The sequence below is a fragment of the Cricetulus griseus genome, chromosome 3, assembly GCF_003668045.3.
Source record: "Cricetulus griseus strain 17A/GY chromosome 3, alternate assembly CriGri-PICRH-1.0, whole genome shotgun sequence".
Classification (NCBI taxonomy): Eukaryota; Metazoa; Chordata; class Mammalia; order Rodentia; family Cricetidae; genus Cricetulus; species Cricetulus griseus.
This window is the reverse complement of record NC_048596.1, coordinates 170,255,601-170,278,220: the sequence shown is the minus strand read 5'-3', so window position 1 is coordinate 170,278,220 and position 22,620 is coordinate 170,255,601. Positions and strand designations below refer to the sequence as shown.

Genomic DNA, 22,620 nt, shown 5'->3' with positions numbered 1-22,620 from the left:
TGGAGACTAAATCGCAGAATGCAGCCTGAGACATTGGGCTCCTGTTTTTTTATATACCTCTCAAGGGCATGAGCTCTGTTACTTTTAGACAATTCAATCGTGTAGGCCAGGGTGGCCTTGAACTCAGAGAGATCCATCTGCCTGTCTTCTGAGTTCTGGGATTAAAGGTGTGTGGCACACCACCTAGCTCTATTGCTAGCTATTATGGCTGCTGGGATTAAAGGTATGTATCACCATTGCCTGACCTCTATAGCTTGTGGCTGACTTTGCATCCTGATACTTCAGGCGATCTTTATTAAATCATAAATAATATATCGCCACACTTGTCATCTACATTTTGCCTCCAGGCTTTTACTTTTCTTTCATTCTGTATGTCCTACTCTGTATCTGCTTGGTTGGTGGCTGCCTGGCCCCAGGCATGGCCCTCTCTTTCTCCCTTGTTCTCTCTCTCTTCTCTCAGTCTCCCTCCTACTTATTCTCTCTGCCTGCCAGCCCCACCTATCCCTCTAGCTATTGGCTGTTCAGCTTTTTATTAGACCAATCAGGTGCCTTAGGCAGGCAAAGTGAAACAAATGCAACATGTCTTTACATAATTAAACAAATGTAGCATAAACAAATGTAACACACCTTTACACAATTAAAGTAATATTCCACACACATGTATTTCTTTAAAGTTTTTTAGGTTATCACATACACGCCTTGGGTTTCATCCTGGGTGTTCTCAATTGTTCTTCCCACTCAGCTCCCAATGTGCTTCCCTTTTTTTCTCAGTAGCCCATTCAATGTTTTTTTTTTTCTTTTTTTTTCCTGTAATCTACTAGCCTTTTTGTTTCCTACCTATTTCCTTTTTTTGATAACCAATCTTTATATTTATGTATACTTATAAATATATAATTTAAGATGTATTTCCCTACACACACACACACACACACACACACACACACACACACACACACATATATTTAAATGTTTCATACTTAAAGATTATATAATGCTAGGTGTGATAGGAAGATTTATACCTAAAAGGGGTAAATTTATTTCAGAACTTGGGTTTTAAAGGTGCATGCCTTGGTCATCGGGAGATGACCAGACCCCCAGAAGTCAGAAGTCCTGGAGAACCCTGGATTGCCACAACCATGTGTTTTTAGCAGCTTTAGGTGGGAGCTGGGCTCTGCATGTGCTGGGCTCTCTGCTTATTCTGCCCAGGTCACATTGTGGGCCCAGGAAAAGCCTAGCTGCCCTCTTAGGAGACAAGGGCAGAGCCAGTTAAGCATCTATGGGAAAGACTGATGACTTCACCCTCAGTGTGCCTGCACATCATTGTGTCCTGTCTTTTCCTTTGTAGGTAGCAGATGGAGCAAATGCCATTGTGCTGGGGACACTGGGAGACATTGCCCCCCCTCTTGCAATCATCGGTGGCAATTGTGCTCTTCAGGGTTTTGATCATGAAGGAAATGATCTCTTTTGGACGGTATGAAGAACTAAACACTTTGGTACTCTTAAGCGTTCCCACTCTTAATTTTGTCTAGATGTTTTTTAACCACTGATTACATTGAATAATACTTTCAAAAAACTGAATGGACTAATAGGGCTGGGGAGATGGCTCTGTTGTTAGAGTACCCTTCTCAAGCATGAAGACCTGAGTTTAGTCTTCTTCAGAACCCGCATAAAAATGTAGAGCCTGGCCACCTACACTTGTATCTCACAGCACTAGGGAGGTAGAGCCAGGAGGATTCTTGCGGTTTACTGGCCACCCAGTTAATCCAGGTAGGAGCTACTGGCCAGTGAGAGACCCTGTCTCAAAGGAAGTGGATAGAGTTCCTGAGGGTGACACCTGCAGTTGCTGTGACATCCCTAGGCATACATACACATATACATGTGTACCCATACCCACACAAGAATATAGAATATGCTCACATGTACATATACGCACAAAAGAAATAATTTTAAAAAAAAAAAGATAATGTATGTTAACTATAGGTAATGTTGAGAACTCACTGGGAGTTTATGTAAGCCTTCCCTTCATGTAGCTGATACTTTTGGATTAAATGAAAAAGGACAGTTTATTAATGACTTCCTGTTTTATTTTCAGGTTACTGGAGACAATGTTCACTCCCTGGCATTGTGTGACTTTGATGGTGATGGGAAGACAGAGGTGTGAGACAAAGCAGCCATCAGTGCTCTGTTGAGCCATCAGCTTCTCGTACTGTTTTTACATATAAGCTGACTGGTCTTCTCCCCTGTTCTTCCTTCCTGTCCCCCCGCCTCTCCTCTCTCCTCTGCTGCTCCTCTTCCTCCTCTCACTGTCTGTGTCTCTGAGACAGAGGAGCAGAGAAGGCAAAAGTTGATGAGACCTCCCGTATATTTCACAACCTTATAAACTGCTTCTGACACTTTGGAACATTAAGTCATTTTAATGTTGGCTGACAAAATTATTTCTTTTGACATTATTCTGATAATTATATGTTAATATAAGAAATCACCATAAGAACTCAGATCCTTGAGAAGTTGGCATGTATACAGTGGGCCCTAACTTAGCCTACTTTCCATGGACACTAGGCTCTGGTGTTTGAGACAGGGCTTTATCCTGAGTGTACTATGTCAGAAACATAGACAAAAATATGTGCCTTTCCACAATACCAGGATTTGTTAGATAACAATAAATTTACAGGGTGCCAAGGTTTTTATTAGCATCAGTTTTCAGGTGGTTCCACTTTACTTGCTAGCCCTGGCTGAGGCAAACAGACTTCTTTTACTCCAGTTGAGATTGCTAGTGTTGCTCTTAGATCACACATTGGACAGCACAGCATAGCTATAAATTCCACCCCCCCTCTGTCTGTCTGTCTGTCTCTCTCTCTCTCTCTCTCTCTCTCTCTCTCTCTCTCTCTCTCTCTCTCTCTCTCTGTCTCTCTCTCTCAGGCTAAAGGCCTGAGAGGCAGGGGAGCTAACAGATTTTTGAATAATCCCATCACTTGGGGAGCTGAGGTCCGATTCAGGAACTTGTGCAGCAGCTGCTACCACTATGCTGCCTGTTTGTCTGTCTGTCGGCTGAGTCCAGCTGTAGAGTCAGAGTCCGGCTGCAGAAGTGAAGGTCGTGGCCAGGGCTGGCAATGGATGTGCAGATGGAAGATTGCATCACTATTGGGAACTTAGCTGAGCTGAAACCCCTTAGCCAGTCAGGAGCATGACAGGTCTCTGTGCACCATGCAGGGTTAAGTGCCTGCCTCTTAGTGGGGTCCAAGTGAAGGAGCTGCACCCTTCCTCGGTCTGATAGGTCTGAGGCTGGTTTTCCTTATGTTTTTAATAATACAGCATGTGCCCCCCCCCCAGTCCTATTTTACCTCGGTAAAAAGGCAGCATTCTATTTCTAGAAATAAGTCATTTATCAGTGTGTGTAGCATGGATGGGTGCTCCTGGACAGATGGGACACTCATGTGTTTACCAAGGGTAAGCAGTTATGAAACTGGAGCACACAGCTGGAGCACACAGCTGGAGCACACATGCTCAGGAACACAGCCTGAGCATCACAGGCTTCCATCAGCAGCAGGGGGCGCTGCTGACCCAGGGAGGGAGCTTGTCCTGGCAGGTTTGCCCCTGCCCTGTGGGATTAGCCTGGTAGGGCCACTTTTTCTCTCAGATCAGTTACGAATCCCAATGAGCATTGGATTTCTAGAGGGCTGGAACTGGTTGGTAGCAATAGCTGCAAAGGAATGGCTTTTTTAATTTATGAAAAAACTTTGCTGTGTTTACACATTAAACTATGATCCTCCCTTCCCTTTCTCAGCTTCTTGTTGGATCTGAAGATTTTGACATCCGAGTTTTTAAAGAAGATGAGATTGTGGCAGAAATGACAGAAACAGAGGTAGGAACCGCTACTTCAGAGTGGTGACCTCAGGCTGTTAGAGCCAGAGGTGAACATCATTTTCACAGTCTGGGGTGCAGAATGGTGACCTTGGACCAGGTGGGGCGGCAGTGCACTCCGAGGAAACTGCTGGGCATCATCTCATAGCCCAGGGTCTTCAAGAGAAAAATGAGTTTTTTCTTATTTATGCATACTTATTACTATTATTTATTAATAATAGTAATATGTATTGTTATTATTATTACTATTATAGACAAGTTCTGACTGTGTAGTTCTGGCATGCCTGAAATTCTATATGTAGACTAGACTGGCCTCAAACTCACAGGTATCTGTGTGCTACCATGCCCCACAGTTTTTGTTTTTTTTCTGAGACAGTCTTATGAGGGTTTGACTGTTTCTGCCTCTTGAGTGCTGGGATTACAAGTGTGCACCACCCTGCCTGGCTCAGATTTGTACTAGTATGGACAAAGACGTGAAGGTGAGAAATGAGTGCAGAAAGCAGTAGTGTAAAGATGGGTCTGTAGAGGGACTGGGGAATGAATAGTTCACAGGAGTGTGCTTGTGTGAGTCTGTAGAGGGACTGGGGAATGAATAGTTCACGGGAGTGTGCTTGTGTGAGGAGTTTTCCCAGAGGGTGGATCCTTGCTGTCACTGGATTTTTGTTTGTTTTGTCTTCTGAGACAGGTTCTCACTCTGTAATGACCAAGGCTGGTCCAGAACTCACTGTGTAGCACAGGTTGACTTGGAATTCACGACAATTCTCCTGACTCAGCCTCCCAAGTGTTAAGATTACAGATGTGAGCCACTATGCCTGATTTTTCTAGATATTTTAAAAAATTATTTTACATCTGAGGGTATTTTGCCTACATTTAAGTCTATGGACCATGTGCTTGCCTGGTGCCTGCACAGGCCAGAAGAGGTTGTTGGATCTCCTGGAACTGGAGTTACAGATGGTTGTGAACCTCCACGAAGGTGCTGGGAATCGAACTTGGGTCCTCTGGAAGAGAGGCCAGTGCCCTTAATCATTCTTAGAGGGATTTATAGCCTTCCCCAAAGGCCCTCCACCTGCTCCTCCCCAAAAACCCAGCTTGATTATCACCCACTGGCCTGCCAGGGCTGGGTTGTGCATTATCATCTCTTTCATACTAATTTGTAATGAGTCTTTTCTGTTTGGTGGTAATTATTTGGAAGTGTTGGATTTCTGGTTTTGTCATTATTAGATGTGATGATAGAGTTCTTTGAAGGACATTTTCCTAAGTCATAGAAAAGGAGAGTGGAATATGGGATAGAGCCAAGAACCAGAGGGGACTAGTTGCTTCTCTGGTCTACAGAGGAAGAAAGGGAAACCTTCACTAAGGATCCTCTGTCTTAGTGTTACTATTGCTGTGATGAAACACTGGGGAGGAAGGGGTTTATTTGGCCATCCCTTCAGTCACAGTCCATTGAGGGAAGCCGTGGCAAGAACTCAAACTAGGCAGGAACCTAGAGGCAGGAGCTGATGCAGAGGCATGGAGGAACCGTGTTCCTCATGGCTTGCTCAACCTGCTTTCTTATAGAACTCAGGACCACAACCCAGAGATGGCACCACCCATAATGGGCTGAGCCCTCCCCCATTGATAACTAATTGAGAAAATGTCTTACAGGCTTGCCAACAGCCCCATCATATAGAGATATTTTTTCAATTGAGGTTCCTCTCCCATCAGATGACTCTAGCTTGTGTCAAGTCGACATAGAACTAGCCTGAACTCACAGGAGTCTGGAGCTAACTTTAAATTGTTCATTTGCAGCATCATTTTCTTGTCCTTTTGCCTTGCTGTTGGGTGGCTTTTCCTTGGATGTTTCTCCAGGTTTGACAGTACACAGTACACAGTACTAAGTATTGCAGGAGGGTGCTTTGAGCTAAGTAACCCTGGATCCTACACCATGCTTTGTATTCAGAGTTAAATGAGTGGGGGTTTGTGGAAAACTGTAGGTGTGAAGGAGATTACATAACCATTCTCCACTTTGTACTTAATATATTTGTACTGGGGCCAGGATTAGAAGTAGATCTCTAGGTTCAGAGGTCATTAAGCCCGATTCAGCATCACATTCTATCCTGTGACATGTGTGCAGTCCTTAGAAAGTCCTATAAACTGTGTGGTGTATGAATTTCTGTTTGTGGTTACACACCATATGAGTTTTGGAAAAGATTGTGCATTCTTTTATCTCAAACACACAATAAATTATGTTATAGAAGAAAGTATGCAGATAAAATCAGATGTAGGTTATAATTCTTTGTTTTGTTGTCGTTTTCTCAAAATAAGGTTTCTTAGTCCTGGCTGTCCTGGCACTCACTCTGTAGACCAGGCTAGCTTCGAACTCACAGAGATCTGCCTGTCTGTGCCTTCGAGTGCTGGGATTAAAGGTGTGTGCCACTGTCTGGCTGATTACAATTCTTGAACAAACTATAGTATAAATTAAGCTCGTCAGTCAGTACAATCCTTTGTGTTGATGTGTATAGCAGCATCTATTGTGTGCTTAGCCCATTTCCTTCCTAATTCGACACATCTGTTATTTTTAAAAATACTGTTCTGAAAATTGCTCCATAGCTTGCTCTAACTTTGTGAGTTTGTTTAAATGTGATTATCCAACTGTGAAGTAGACGACACTGATGGTAAAGAAGAGGACTCCTTTCCCAAGTAAGGGGTTCAAGTGCTGCTGAGCTGGGACTTTTCTTGGTGCTTGTCTTCTTGAAGGAAAGAATTCACTGTGAGGCCGAGTTCAAGTGGTTCAGTTGGCCAGCGAAGCAGAGCGATCTTGGGCTTGATGTTTTTGTGAATATTTCTGAGGTAGATGCCATATTTATGGATGTCGGGTGACGTTTCACCCCCTCAAACCATTATGGATCTCCCTTTTAGAGTATTTCATTTTATAACCCCCCCCCCACTGGACTAGAACTTGGAGCATTTGTCTTGCTTCAGCCCTTTTGTGATCATCTTGAAAAACCCAGAGTGTTTGGGGAGTGGGATTCAAAAACAGGGGTCTGTTTGGGAAGTGCCTTAGATCCTGACGGGGGAGAAGCTGCAGGCAGTTTCAAGGATGTTTACCCTCTAAGGGGCATTATCAGCTATTAGGATCCCCAGGCCTTAACTGCCTGTTGCTTTCAGAAGGCTTTCAGATCTAAAAACAGCCAACAAGGAGATACTTGACTTCCCCTGGGGAGTCTATCCCTATTCACTCAAGATTGAGAGGGCACTGACAGACCAAAGAAACCCTTCCACTTAAATATGGCTTGGTGAACCAATGAGTTGAATTGAGGCTACAAACATCACTGAAGAAAAATCTCTCTTCCATCACTTAATTGTTAACTCCATACATACACTTGGGGAAAGGAGAGGAGAGGCCCTGTGCCCCTTGTGAGCCTGGTGAGCCTTGTGAGCCTTACCCCTGCTTTCATGAGTGAATGTTGGGGGCCCCGTGATATGAGGGGCCTGTGTGAGTACTCACAGCTGTTCTGATTTAAAGATGGCAATGGCCATGTCATGCCTGGAGAACTGAGTTTCTCTGTATAGGCATGTGGTTTTATAAGGTTGCATGTGAAGTTAAGTTGAGCCTTACTGAACTCCTGTTTTCTTTTTGCAGATAGTCACCTCTCTGTGTCCCATGTATGGCAGTCGGTTTGGTTATGCCCTTTCCAATGGCACAGTTGGAGTTTATGACAAAATAGCCCGATACTGGAGAATTAAAGTTAGTACAGTTAACTACCTGCCACCCTCCACCCCACCCCTGTTCAGGGATTGTATACTTCTCCACGGAGAGACCACTTTACTAATTACTGAAATTCCTTTTCAGTCCAAAAACCATGCCATGAGCATTCATGCGTTTGACATTAATTCTGATGGTGTGTGTGAGCTGATAACTGGATGGTCTAATGGAAAGGTAAGTGTCCATTAGGAAGTGTATGGGTAACTCTACCTCTTAGTATTTAGGCATCTGTACTGGCCTGTCCTTGGGGTTCTGACAGGATAGGCCCTAGCTGCAGCCACCTGTGCATATTCACTATGTTCCCTTTTAAAAGGGTCCTGCCCACTTCTCTTTTTTTTTCCCTCTCTGTCCACCCTCACTTTCCCCCATTCCTCTCTCTCCCCCTCTTTCCTTTCTCCTCTCTCTTGCTGCTCCTGTCTCCGGAGGCCAGTCTCCTCCCTTCCCTTTTTATGAGTCCTTTTCCTAATAAAGACCCCTCTGCTTGAACCCTGTCACATGGCATCTTTCTCTTGCATGCTGCTTTTCTTAAGTTTTAACACTACCATCTGCTTATGGTATTGGCTGCATCATGTAGATGTAACCCTGAGTCTGTCTTTCCACGTAATTTCTTCCTGCTGTATGGTGATGTGTCCTTTCAGCCTTGTAAACCACACTTGGGAGAAAAATCTCCAGAGAAATTCTTTCTAAATCTCTTCTTTGAGGGAATCCATCCATCAGATTGATTGTAGGTGTAGGCCAGTATAAAGTTAATGATCTAATAACGAGCTGTGCGAATAGCTCTTTTAAAGCTAACTGGAAACTTTGAATTAACAGGAAGAATCATGTTAGAATATTGATTTCCCACCTGTAACTTCAAAATAAGATCCTTTGCTTGCTTGCTTGATTCCTTCCTTCCTTCCTTCCTTCCTTCCTTCCTTCCTTCCTTCCTTCCTCCCTCCCTCCCTCCTTCCTTCTCTTCCTCCCTCCCTCCCTCCCTTCCTTCATTCATTCCTTTCTTTATTCTTTAAGATTTTCTTATTATGTGTACAGTATTGTGCCTGCACGTATGCCTGCATGCCAGAAGAAGGCATCAGATCTTGTTATAGGTGGTTGTGAGCCACCATGTGGTTGCTGGGAATTGAACTCAGGACCTCTGGAAGAACAGTCAGTGCTCTTAACCTTGGAGCCATCTTTCTAGCCCCTCTTTTGCTTTCTTTACTTTTTCAACTTCAAATCAGAATTTCTTAGTGTTTTGGCAAGTCAAGGTTGTATCGTTAGTTTCCAGATCTCCATGGATACTGCTGGTACTCCTTTGTTAGGGTTGGACTGCCTAGGCCATCAGCTAATTCCTGCCTTTTCTTCTGTGCTCTCATTTACCTTTGGCCAGCACCTCTGTCTTCCAATTGATGTCACTTAAAAAGCAGCTCTTACTTGTCTGTTCCATCTTGTCCTTGGCTCTTGTAAGGGAAGACTATGTTGTCATTACTTACTAAGACATTTCAAACACTGATTATGTTTGTTCCGTTAGGCTGTGGTAACAAATAACATTACCTGGGTACGTTGCAAGCAGTGGGAATTCATTTCCTCTTCCTGGGTTGGGGACTCTAACATCTCAGTGCAGTAGGTTTGGTGTCTGGGGAGGGCTGCTTCCTTGTAGGTGGCTGTCTTCTCACTGCAACCTCACTCAGCAGAAGGCACTGCAGGATTTCCCAGGGAAGGGGGTGTTTTTAAAAATATCATTTATTGTTCTGTTTTTGAGATATGGTCTTGTTAATGTTGCCTAAGCTGGCTTGGGAAACTGTACAGCCCACACTGCTTTCAACCCCCCCCCACCTGCTAGGATTCTAGGTGTGCACCACCACACCTGGATTTTGGGGCATTTTACATGAGCACTAATCCCACACGAGGGTACCTTCCAATGGTACTATAGTACCATCTTGTGGGTAAGGTTACAATGTATAAATTTTGGGGAGAAGCAAACATTAAGATCCTAGCCAACTCCATTCTTGGGGCACAGAAATTATGGTTGAGTCAAGAATTTGGAGGTATTACCAAGAGCCAGACATAGTGATATGTGCTTATAATTCTTGCACTTAAGAGGTAGATGAAGGAAGATCTTGAATTCAAGCCAGCCTGGGCTACATAATGAGACTATCTCACAAAGTGAAGGATGAAAGATACCTTGAGATGGCTAGACCATATGCAGCTGAGGATAACCCTGCGTGGATCCTCCCGAGTGATAAGTAAATTGTAAAGCTAGCCTTTTTTGTTGCTGTTGTTTTTAAACTATAGGATAAGTGACTTTTATGTTCTTCTTTTATTTTCAGGTTGATGCTCGAAGTGACCGGACTGGGGAGGTCATATTTAAAGACAACTTTTCTTCTTCGATTGCTGGTGTGGTAGAGGGAGATTACCGGATGGATGGCCATGTACAATTAATCTGCTGCTCAGTGGATGGGGAAAGTAAATTGGGATAAGAAAAATCCTTGAAAAGTCAAAATTTCAAAAGCAGAAGTGGCTGTGCTTAGGGTCTTGTCCTCTGTTCAGTCCGAGGCTACCTGCCAGGCACAGCTGAGATGAAGGGGCACCTCCTGGACACAAGTGTGGAGCAGGACCTGATCCGAGAGCTGAGTCAGAAGAAGCAGAATCTCTTGCTGGAACTCCGAAACTATGAGGAGAACACCAAGGTGCGGCTCTGCGGAGGGGGCGTGGAGTCTGACAATGCCAGGACTAGCCAGAATGGTTTGCACATGTGGGAGAGGGCCAGGGTCAGTGCTGGGCCCTCTTGGCCACCTGCAGACGTGCAGATTGCTTCAGCCTTTTGGCCACTGCTAGAATAAAGAAGCATGAGAGCTGGGCATGGTGGCACATGGTGCAATCCCAGGACTCAGAGGCTGAGAGGAGCCTCCTGAGTTTAGCCCAGATTACATGTCTCAAATAAAGGACACAGAGGTTTGGCTCCCACCACCTACAGCAGGCGGTTCACAGCTGCCTGTAACTCCAGCTTTAGGAGATTCTCTGTCCTCTCTGGACTCACCAGACATTGCACTCAAACGTCCACAGACCTCCCCTGCCCCACACATAGTCACCTAGTTAAAATTTAAACTAAAATGTCTTTAAGCGGAGAAATAGAGATGAGAGAGAGAGATAGACAGACTGGCACATTTGTAAAGGACATGATGAGATGCAGTGGACACAGATGGGGACAAGGCATGGCTATTTCTCACAGAGCCAGATACAACAAAGGAGTACTAACAGGCTGAGCGGGTTTTAGAGGAGTCACAAAGACCAGATTGGTAGGGGAGGGGAAGTCTGTCCTGAAGCTAAATAGCTGTAGTATTTAACTTGGACTTTCCTTCTGAGAGTGACTAAACTGAAGTTGGGGGGTGATGTTTTACAGGCAGAACTGAGCAGTCCCCCGAATGAGGCTGACGGACAGAAAGGCATAATCCCAGCCAATACCAAGCTCCACACTGCCCTCTCAGTCAATCTGGGGAATGATACACAAGAAGCCCATGCAGAATTACGCATTTCCACTTCCAATGGTAAGACACTACTATAGATGGTTCTGGTCGGTGCCTGTGCTGCCTTGGAGTAGTTCCTAAAATGTCATTTCTTTCTCTTCCCAGATACCATCATCCGAGCAGTATTAATTTTTGCAGAGGGAATTTTTGTGGGTGAAAGCCATGTGGTTCACCCTAGCACTCACAACCTTTCTAGCTCCATCCGTGTCCCAATTACACCTCCCAAAGATGTCCCTGTGGATCTGCACTTGAAAATCTTCGTGGGTTACAGAAGCAGGTGACCCTTTTTGTCACAGGTTACTTCCATAGAGACTTACGAGGGCAAGATGGGTTGGTTTGCTATTACAGTTACCCTCTGTCAGACCAGAGACGCCATTGAAGGACCTGCCCACAAGCCAGGCTTTCCCCATGACCTTTTATTTTCCTAATTTGAATTCTTTCTAAAGAAAAAAGAGGCATGTAAGTTTCAGAGGGTTATTTTTAATTTTTTAATCAGATGATCTCAGGGACACAAACACTTTCACTACTTGCTTGAGTTTTGATGAAACTCAGTGGTAGAATTTATGCTTAGCATGGGTTTGAGCCTTGGGACCACACATGGAAGAATAATTTGATAATCAGTTAAATGTAGTTTGGCCACTAACACTCTGAGGGGTGGGAGATGTTTGTATGAGGTGCAGCATTGGAGCTAGTGGGAAAAGCCCACTACACTTGTTGAAGATAAAGACCTTTTCATGCTGGGCATGGTGGTGCAGGCTTGTGATCCCACTGAAGCAGGAGGATCAGAAATTCCAGGCCAGCCTGGACTACAGGAGAATTCAAGGCTATACTGGGCAACTTATGAGACCCTGTTTCATAAAAATAGCATCAACAAAATTTGTCAATAAAAATCAAAGGCTTTTTTTTATTCTCTCAGGATGTTATAAAACCTTGGTGCATAAATGTGTGAATACGTGGACGACTTACATTATTTCTAAATCTCAACCCTATTAATTGCTACAGAATTTTAACCCTCAAGTTTTCCTCTCTTTGTTCAGTGTAACCGTAGATATCAGTTGGTGGTGACCCAATAGTGAGTTTATTTTCTGGGCCCTTACTTTGAAATAGCACAGTTTTGAGTCAGGCATGGTGGTGTATTGTAATCCTAGTACTCGGGAGGCAGAGGTAAACAGATCAGGAGTTCAAGGCCAGGCTGGACTACATGAGACCCTGTTTTAAAACTGCAGGGGTGGGGAGTACAGATTAATACTACACCAAACACTTCTCTTGTGTTCATTGTTGGCTATAGCACCCAGTTCCATGTATTTGAATTGACAAGACAGATCCCCCGATTCACCATGTATGCGATGACCAGCCCAGATTCGGCTAGTGAGCCCGCCAGTTACGTGAACTTTATCATTGCAGAGAGGTCACAGAGGGTGAGTAGTGTGATCTTTTTTTTTAGTTTGTAGTTTGCACTTTAGAGTCCTTTTAATGTCACTCTGTAGAAGGGAGAAATGTGACTGTCATGCTGGTAGCAGTGAACAGGAACTATGTGGTGTGGAGTTTTCTAAGGAACTTTTAAGCTTTATTATTTGTGTGTGTGTGTGTGTATTTATGATTGTGTGATATATCTGTACATGCCATGGTGTGAGTGTGATGGTCAGAGGACAACATTTATGTAGTTAATTCTCTCCTTCCTCCATGGCTTCTAGGAGTCAAACTCATGTCATCAGGCTGACATGGTTTACTGACTGAGCCATCTTGCCGGCACTGGCTAATAATGTTTAATAAAACATTACTGGTTTTAGGTGTGGTAGCATAGGCCTGTCTGCAATTCCAGAACTTCAGAGGCAAGAGGGTTATGAGTTGAGAACAGCCTTGGCTATGTCATAAATCCCAGGCCAGCCTGGGCTGAATTGTGAGACTCTGTCTCAAAAAAGCTCAAAATTCACTCACACATTTCTTCTTCTGAACTCTGAAAGTTACACACACACACACACACACACACACACACACACACACACACACACACACACACACACACACAAACACATACACACACACACTTCCCCTCACCAGTTACAATAGATTTTTCCTATTCTTAATTTTCCTCCTTTCATTTGTTATGGTATTAGTTGTCTTGACTTCGTGTTTCAAGAGAAGCCTTGGATGAAACGGAGAGAGGTTTAGGGTAGCACTGTGCATCTGCATTCCCAGCTCCTTGCAAGAAGGAGATCACTTGAGCCCAGGAATTCCTGACCAGCCTGGGCTGCATAGTGAAATGTCTCAAGGAGAGAAGATGCAAAGAGGATTTGGAGGTGGGGACATTTTAGCTTAACTGCTACCTTAACTACATTTTTAGTGATTTGAAGACTTCCCTTCACCACTTTCAGTTTCCTTATCTATAATGTATTGTCTACTTCATAAGGATCCCTGAAAGATTCCATGACTGGTGTAAAATGCCTTATAAGCTTAACATCTGTGGCAGTGGACTGTAACTGTGGCTGCGCATCAGAACTCTTTCTTCTTATTAATACAGTACTTGCTTGTGCTTTCCCTGTCAAACCTGAGCCCATACTTCCTGGGGAAGTACAGGAAGGGGAATTCTTTCCTGGTAGTGGGACTGCAAGCCACTGTGAAGTATTACCACCAAACTGTATGCAGGTAACGAGTATCTGAGTGCACCTGTGTACTTAATCAAAAACAGTCACACAGTGGAGTGGAGCAGCCCTGTGTAGACAGTCCTGTCTACCTACAGAAAAACTCAGATAAACAGAAACTGCGCCTGCTACAGTCCTCTATACTACATGTAAGATTATGTCTAAGGAGGATGTACCCTCCAGTTGAGCTTGCTGTGGGACCAGCCGTAAGTATGACTGCTGCTGAAGACCAGCACTGAGGGAGAAGGGAGTATGATTCTCACGCACTTGACCTGTGTGTAATTGTTTTTAAACTGTTCCTTCCACAATGACTGTACTTTAAAAACTGAAGTGCACTTTGTTCTATTCACTTTATAGATGGTCACTTGGCTCAACCAGAACTTTCTGTTGCCAGAAGACAATAACATTCAGAATGTCCCATTTCATGCCTGTTTCACATCTTTACGAAACGGTGGCCAGCTCTACATAAAAATAAAATCAAGTGGTGAGGTAATGTGTGGTGCCATGAGCATAGGCTTCTGCTATGCTTCTGTTGGACTATCCATGTGCAAAGTGAAACACACTGTCGAGATCACAGAAGCAAGTTTCCCAACCCAGTGTATCAGTGTCATTGAAGACCCCGGGGGTTCACTCTAGTGCAGCAGTGTTCTGTATCCTTCTTTGCTTTCATTCCTTCTATATATAATTTGGGAAGAATTGGTGTTTCAGTTGATTTTTTGTTACCATGACAAAATATGCTGGCAAAAACAATCTAGAAGAGAAAGGATTTGTTTTGTTTTAGTTCCAGGCCACAGTCCATTGTGTGGAGCAACGTTAACACAACTGGCCACATTTACATCCCCAGGCAAGACACAGAGGAAGAACTAACACACGCTGCCCTTTCTTTTTCCTTTAGCCCAGGCCCCAGCCCATGAACTGGTGCTGCCCACATTTCAGGGTGTGCCTTCCCACTACAGTTAACCCGACGGAGGAAATCCCTTGTAGGCATGCCCACAGGCTCTCCTGTCCAGACTCCTAAAGTTCCTTTCCAGTTGATTCTGGATTGTGTCGAGCTGACAATTAAAAATAATGGTGAGGAGCAGGGTGTGGTGGTTCAGGAGGCAAAGGTAGGTGGATCTCTGTGAGCCCAAGCCTGGGCTATCTCAAACAAACAAGCAAACTGTGATGGCTGGGAATATAGAGAGGCACTATTCTGTAAGGTCCATTATAGCTGTGCTTTTTTAATAATTGTTTTTTATTTTGAATGAATAAGTTTGTTGAGTATGTAGCAAGCAAAAGTGGGACAATCAGTAGCAGGCAGCAGAGAGAGCAGTAAATGGTAACAAAACATCAGATCAGGAGTTTACAACATCCAGCAGAGATGAGTAGAGTAGCTGTTTGAGAGAGCATATCAAGGTAGTACCATCAAATGGATGTAAGAACATCCAGCAGACATCCACTGGAGAAACTGAGGCAGTTAGTTGCCGTTCCTGATTGAACGTTCCCTCTTTGATTGATGTCCTCATTGTGTTGCCTCCAGCTTCCATAACCACTGAAGGCATTTTTCTGTCATTAGACAGAAACAGAAAAATGTCAGAAATCACTTATTTTCTAGCTGTTCACAAGGATGCCATCTTTTTCCTGTTGAGCTGTTTGCTATGTTTCTCTTGGTAACAAAGGCAGGTGCACTGGTGTGACCTATAGTCCCAGCCATTTGGGAGGTTAGGTTTGAATGGCACAGAATCGTTTTAACTGTTTGACTAATGTTGCATTTCGCTTATAAGGGCAGAGGAGTGACCTTTTAGCCAGCTGCAAGTAATAATGACTATGGTTTATAATTTCCCCAAAACAGCCTGACTTTATCACTACACAGAAACAAATCCTCAAGAATGGTGTGTGGGCAATAGTGGCATTGCCTTTAGTCCCAGCACTCAGGGGGAGGCGGGCCAGAGGCAGGCAGATCTCTGTGAGTTTGAGGCCAGTCTGGTCTACATAGTCAGTTCTAGGACAGCCAAGGCTACACAGAGAGACCCTGTCTTGAAACAAAACAAAACAAAACAAAACAAAAAAAAAAAAGAAGAAAGAAAAAGAAAACCGAAATCAACAAAACAAAACACCCCCCCCAAACCAAAAACAACAACAAAAGAATTTTGTGGACCCTGGAGAAAGTCAGGTGCTGTTACTCATCTGTGTGTGAGGGTGCTAAACTTGTCCTTTTCCCCTGGGTAGGTCACTGTCAATACTGATGATATTGATCTGGCTGGTGATATCATCCAGTCGATGGCATCCTTTTTTGCTATTGAAGACCTTCAAGTAGAAGCAGATTTCCCTGTCTACTTTGAGGAATTACGAAAAATACTGGTGAAGGTGAGACCATGGCAGCCTCAGAGCTGGAAATACTTTTCTTAAAAAAATGAGAGAAGATGTGCATGTGTGCATGCATGTACCCATGCATACCTGCATTGCATAGGCTACATGATTATCATGTTCTAAAGAATTCTGTAAACCTTAGATGACCATTGGTGAATTCCTTAAGTGGGGTTCTGTAAAAGTGGCCACCTCTCCAGCCCATGTGTTTCCTGGGTCCAGAGGATTCTCTTTCAAGCACGCATCCCATCGCTACTTTCTGTCCATCTAATCCGCCGTTTCCACTTTGGTCTTGTGATCATTGCTTTCTAAAACCCAAATTCAAAATTGAAAAAGAAAAAGAGTGATTATGGTCCGTTGCAGGGTGAAACGTCACTTTTGGGGTGGGGCTACAGCTTCGTGGTGGAGCACGTGGTGCCCAAGGTTCAGTGCATAGTATTACACTGCCTCCTCCTACGGAGAAGACCCTCACAGAAACCAAAACCCCACCGTTATCACCAGGAATCACTAAAACCTTATGTATGTTGCTTGGACTCTTGATGCTGACATAGGAAGGTCTAACCGTGGGTATCATCATTAAAAGGAGATGAGTGTAGAGGTACTTAAGAAGATCTAACTAAATGGGGAGGAGGGAGGAATCCCTGTGTATGGCAGGCAGTGTCTTAGTTTTCCAGGCTCTCAGGAGCATATGAAGCCTTATTAATGTCTGAGTGCTCTTGGTCTACAGGTGGATGAGTACCATTCAGTGCATCAAAAGCTCAGTGCCGACATGGCTGATAATTCTAATCTCATCAGGAGTTTGCTTGTCAGAGCTGAGGATGCGCGTCTGATGAGGGACATGTGAGTATTTGCCATAGCTGGGCCAAGTGCAGAGTCAAAGGAGAGCAGTGAGGGGCAAGGGCTGACATGCTGCGGGGTGGAGTCTAAATGGATTCAGTTACTAAGTTGGCATTATTGGTAAGGCTGAAAATGTACTCTGTGATCCAGCAATTGCGCTTTAAGTGTAAGGCTTAGAGAAATTTGTGCTCATTATAGCTAGCATATTTACACAATATTCATAAAGACATTGTTTATAAAAAAAATCTTGTATTTGTCTGCTTCCCATTGCTATAACAAAATGCCTAAGACTGAATAACGTATAAGGAAAGGTGGTTTATTTAGTTTTTGGAGACTCAAAGTCCCCATAATGCTGCCCTGGTTCTGGTGAGGGCCTTCCTGACTGTATTGCCAGGTGGTGGATGGCATCACGGCATGGTGCATGAGCAGGAAATGCATAGCAACCCTGCAAGCAGACAGACTGATCTTTTTCTTTTATAGCAGCTCTCTTGAGAAAAATAACTAGGATCCAATGGGACCTCCTTAATTCTTTTCAAAGGCAGCATCCTTCATGGCCTAATGACCTTGTACTATAATCTTTAAAAGGTCCTACTACCTCTTAATATTAACACACTAAGGACCCTTGGAGGGCACACTTAAACTGTATCAAAATCATAGCAAATCCCCAAATGGAAATCCAAAGTAACATCAACAGTAATGGAGGTTATGAGATTCATCAGTAGAGCAATGAGTTGAACCACATGAAGAGTTAAGAATGAAAATCTGGTGCAGATTGGCTTCGTTAACTTAGATCAGACTTCGGGGAGACAGGTAGTTCATTGTCAGCATATTTAAAACACAGTACAGTTTGGGGTAAAGGTTTCCAGACAACACTCAGTCCAATCAGTCCAATTCAAGGTACACGATAAAGCTGAAGGTGTGACTACATAAAGACGCCTTTACAAAGTACATGAGACCATGAGGATGGGATCTGTAGGTAAAAGGCCTAGACTCTAGCGTGGTCTCTGGCCGATAGCATATAGGTCAGCAGGCCATAGAGTACGTGTGACATCTCCCCTAAGGATGGGTCTAGGGAGGAAAGAGTCTGAGACGATCAGTCTGAGGAATTGGGGTCTGTCTCTGTAGCAAAAGATGGCTGAGGTCTGTCACTTCCTAGAGCAAAGAGGTCACCAGGTCGTTAACAAAATCCACTCTTGGCTTTCTGGATGGAATGCAGGCAGGTATTTGATTTTATCTCCTCGATTGAGAAGGCGCCCTGTGTAATTAGCATTCCTGATTCTCTTAGTGCTTCTCTGTGAGCACAAGGTCCTCTGTGCCCCCAACAATTAGTAGCTCCCCATTTTCCCCCCTCTCCCCAGCTCCCAATCTACTTGTTGATTCTATCGTTTTTTTTTTTTTTTTTTTTTTTTTTTTTTTTTTTTTGGCAGTTTTATAGATTCCTCATAGAAGTGGCATCATGTAGAATTTGTCATTTTGGGGTTGGCTTATTTCATAGATTCTCAAAGTTCAACCCCATTGCATCTTACAGTTTCCTTCTTCTTGGATGCTGAGTAAGCTGTTTTTCTCTCATCGCCTATGGGCTTTCTCACTGTGTGTTGCTTTGTAAACCGGCATTCAGGGTGCTAGCCTTTGAAATCCTGATCGAATTCTTCAGGATAGTAACCCAGAAGTAGGCTGCTGGACCACACAGTACTTCTGTTTTCAGTATAGGTTTTGTGAGGCTAGCCTCACACTCAGTCCTCCTGCCTTGGACATCCTGTGAGGGACAGGGGTTGGAGGGGGTGTGGGTGTGGCAGGGGCTGGGTGAAGGTGGGGGTGGGACTACAGGGCTGCTCATGCTCATCCTCCTTAGCCACTTGAGCTTGTTTGCTCTTGGCAACTTTGGTGATTCAAATTCTGGAGAAAAGGCATTACTAGTTTTAAATTTATTTATTTAGGATTTTTATTTATTTATTATGTATACAACATTCTGCTTCCATGTATATCTGCACACCAGAAGAAGGCACCAGATCTCATAATGGATGGTTGTGGGCCACCATGTGGTTGCTGGGAATTGAACTCAGGACCACTGGAAGAGCAGTCAGTGCTCTTAATCTCTGAGCCAGCTCTCCAGCCCTAGTTTTAAATTTATTAATTTTGGAAGTGACATTAAAATGGTGTTATGCTAGCCCGGTATACATGATGAGATAGCTTTTCCTTCTAGTCCTGTTTCTCAGGAGTGCTCTGAGGCTTCTTTCGTTTTGGTATCAGCCACTTGGCGGTTTTTGTTTTTGACTTGTCTCTAAAACTGTTCTTGTGCTGAGCAGCAGACCAGATGGTGGTGGTGAAGCATGCCTTTAATCCCAGGAGGCAGAGGCAGGTGGACTGAGTTCAAGACCAGACCAGAGTGAGTTCCGGGGGACATCCAGTCTGTCTTAAAATAAATAAATAAAACAAATAAATAAATAATAATAATTTCCAGATGTGTCCTATAAATTGAAGTAAGAGTTTTGCTTTTGATGGCCAACGACTTCTGAGTCTCCAGTTTATGCTTTTGTTTGTCTGATATTGATGTCCTTAGCATTTGGTTTTGCACAGTTGAGGCTCCTGGAGGAATGAAGTGTCCACAAACTTCCATGTTCTTCTCAGAATCATCTGTGCCTTTCTTGCAGTATCTCTTATTCTCTCTCTCTCTCTTACACATACACACACATGCACTCATGCATGTTTTAATTTATATAAATATAGATGACATATAGCTTGTAATATTCATATAGAAAATAATTCACAGAAACTTCTCTGATTACTGCTAAAATCAAGATGTGGGATGTTTATTCCTTTGGGCCTGTGTTGGATACCTTTTCCTCTTCTCCAGGGAGTTTTACCTTTTCTTCATACCATCACATCACATATAGCTTTTTTTTTTTTTTTTTGTTTTTTGTTTTTTGTTTTTTGTTTTTTCAAGACAGGGTTTTTCTGTATTGCTTTGGAGGCTATCCTGGAACTTGCTCTGTAGACCAGGCTGGCCTCAAACTCACAGAGATCAGCCTGCCTCTGCTTCCCCAGTGCTGGGATTAAAGGCGTGCGCCACCAATGACTGGCTCAACACTTCTGTTTAAGGGAAAAAAAATCCTTCAGTTCCTTTTCTAACCTTGCTACATACTTAACTGTATAAACCAGCAGTCCTATTCCAAGAGAAGTAATGTCTAAGCAAGGCAGTGGTGGTACAGAGGCAGGCAGATCTCTGAGTTAGAGGCTAAAGAGTGAGTTCCAGGACAGCCAGGGTTACACAGAGAAACCCTGTCTCAAAAAATTACATGTATACAAAAACCCTGTATGAAAATATAACCAACCAACCAAACAAAAAACCCAGAAGTTGTGGAATATTATTTTAAGATTTGTTACATTTGATTATGCTGTGGAACATTTGTTTTAATGATGAAAAGATGTGCTGCATTCTTTTATGTTGCATTTGTTTAACTGTGAAGCTGTGTTACTTTGCCTGTCTAAACACCTGATTGATCTAGTAAGACCTGAAAGGCCAATAGCAAGGCAAGAGAAAGGATAGGTGGAGTTTGCAGGCAGAGAGAATAAATAGGAGAAATCTGGAAGGAGATCAAGGAGTGAGAAAAGAAGGGGCCAGGCACCTAGTCACATAGCCAGACACGGAATAAGGACAGAAAAGATACACAGAAATAGAGAAAGGTAAAAAGCCCAGAGGCAAAAGATAGACCTGATAATTTAAGTTAAAAAAAAAAAGCTGTCTAGAAATAAGCCAAGGCCAGGCATTCATAAATAATAAGCCTCCATGTATTTATTTGGGAGGTGGGTGGTAGCCTCCCCCAAAAAAGAGCCAAAAGAGTAAAAACAAACAACTACACAGAAGTATGGAGAAAACTAAAGGTGCATTATATTATAAGAAGCTGCCAAGTTGGCAGAGAAACTACCATTTTTGTATTCAGCACTGCTCTGAGTTCCAGTTCAACAGTTTTACTTAAATCATTTTCATTGTTGTATAGGAATATTGTTGTATTTTTAATTTTTTTCTTTTACATTCATTTCCCTTTGTGTGTGTGCATGCTACTGTGTGTTGTGTAGAGGTCGGAGGACAACTTGAATAGCTGGATCTTCTATCATGTGGGCTCTGGGGATTGAACTCAGACTATCAGGCTTGGTAGCAAGGAGCTTTCTCCACCGAGTCATCTCACTGGTCCGTGTGTTTCTAACTTTATAAGTCTGAGTCTGTTCTCTAGAAATATTTTATTAACAGGCCTCCTTATCTAATAAGTTACTAATTACTAAGCTTAAAGTCAGCTACTGCCTTGCTGACTTTCCCCTACTCACAGCCCAGGGGGGTGAACTCTAAATCTGAGCAAACCATGGACCATTACTCAGAAAGCTTGCTTGTTTTCTATTATCTGGAAGAAAAAGGACAGTTTGATGATAACTTTTGGATGTTTTCAAAGCAAATCTCAGTCAGTTAGTGTGTATTAATGAAAATACAAAAAGGTGTCTTTTTCCTTCCTTCCTTCCTTCCTTCTGTTTTTCTGAGACAGCATCTCACTAATGGCTCAGACTGGCTTTGAACTTACAGTCTCCTTCAGCCTGCCAAGTGCTGGATTTAACAGATGTGTGTCATCGTGCCTGACTGTTGTCTTTCTTTCTTTCTTTCTTTCTTTTTCTTTTTTCCTTCTCCCCCCCCTTTCTATGTGACTAAAAATCTGTTAAGTGTTAATGTTAGATTTCTACTGATTTACACAGGAAAACAATGAAGAATCGTTATATGGAACTCTATGACCTTAATAAAGATTTGCTAAGTGGATATAAGATTCGATGTAATAACCACACAGAACTGCTAGGAAACCTGAAGGCAGTGAACCAAGCCATCCAAAGAGCAGGCCGTCTACGTGGTGAGTCTTTCTTGGCACCGCGATTTGTCTGTGATGTTTTGAAAGATGAGGATTATGGAAGATTGTGGATGCATTATAAAAACTTACACTGGGTCCTAAAGTAGCCTGCCTTCAACACCCTAGAGCCGGCTGCACCCAGGTTTCTCCCACTCAGACTGAGGACTCTAGTTTTCAACAGAGAGATAAAAAAAAAAAAAAAAAAAAAAAAAAAAAAAAAAAAAAAAAAAAAAAAAAAAAAAGCCTTGTGGGGCATGGTGGCACAGGCCTTTAATCCCAGCACTTGGAAGGCAGAGGCAAGCAGATCTCTGTAAAGTTGGAGGCCAGCCTGGTCTACAAAGTTACGTAGAGAAACCCTGTCTCAACGCCCCCCCCCCCCCCAAAAAAAAGAAAATTAAACACAAAAGAAATAAAGACCCAAGTTCCTTTTCTAAGATCTTGCTGTAGCTGCTAAAGTAGTGATTCTCAACATGTGGGTCACAACCCCTTGACCCTTTTACAGGGATTTCGTATCAGATATCAGATATTTACATTACTATTCATAATAGCAAAATTAGCCATGCAGTAGCAATGAAAATAATGTTTGGGCTCAAAACATAAGGAACTATATTAAAGGGTGGAAGCATTGGGAGGTTGAGAACCACTGTTGAGAAAACTTAAGTGTTTATAATCCTTAGGAAGTAAGTAGTCTTAAATTAGAGGAAAAAAAAAGACTGAAAAGAGGCAAGTGTCCATTTTGGAAGTGTAGACAACCATAGGCCAACCCACATGAAGCAGAATACAGCCAGAGAGCTGCTGCT

General features: G+C 43.2%; 1 protein-coding gene across 1 annotated transcript in view; it reads left to right on the top strand.

Moving 5' to 3' along the window:
- Bbs2 (Bardet-Biedl syndrome 2) overlaps positions 1-22,620 on the top strand; it is a 34,427-nt gene that overhangs the window by 10,007 nt on the left and 1,800 nt on the right. Inside the window, exons 3-16 of the mRNA XM_027405614.2 lie at positions 1,346-1,471; positions 2,093-2,155; positions 3,785-3,862; positions 7,484-7,588; positions 7,694-7,780; positions 9,913-10,048; positions 10,133-10,272; positions 10,986-11,130; positions 11,215-11,386; positions 12,398-12,527; positions 14,109-14,240; positions 15,960-16,097; positions 16,825-16,937; positions 21,675-21,823. Of these exons, the coding sequence (XP_027261415.1) occupies positions 1,346-1,471; positions 2,093-2,155; positions 3,785-3,862; positions 7,484-7,588; positions 7,694-7,780; positions 9,913-10,048; positions 10,133-10,272; positions 10,986-11,130; positions 11,215-11,386; positions 12,398-12,527; positions 14,109-14,240; positions 15,960-16,097; positions 16,825-16,937; positions 21,675-21,823 (1,714 nt within the window). The remainder of the gene's footprint in view (positions 1-1,345; positions 1,472-2,092; positions 2,156-3,784; positions 3,863-7,483; positions 7,589-7,693; positions 7,781-9,912; positions 10,049-10,132; positions 10,273-10,985; positions 11,131-11,214; positions 11,387-12,397; positions 12,528-14,108; positions 14,241-15,959; positions 16,098-16,824; positions 16,938-21,674; positions 21,824-22,620) is intronic.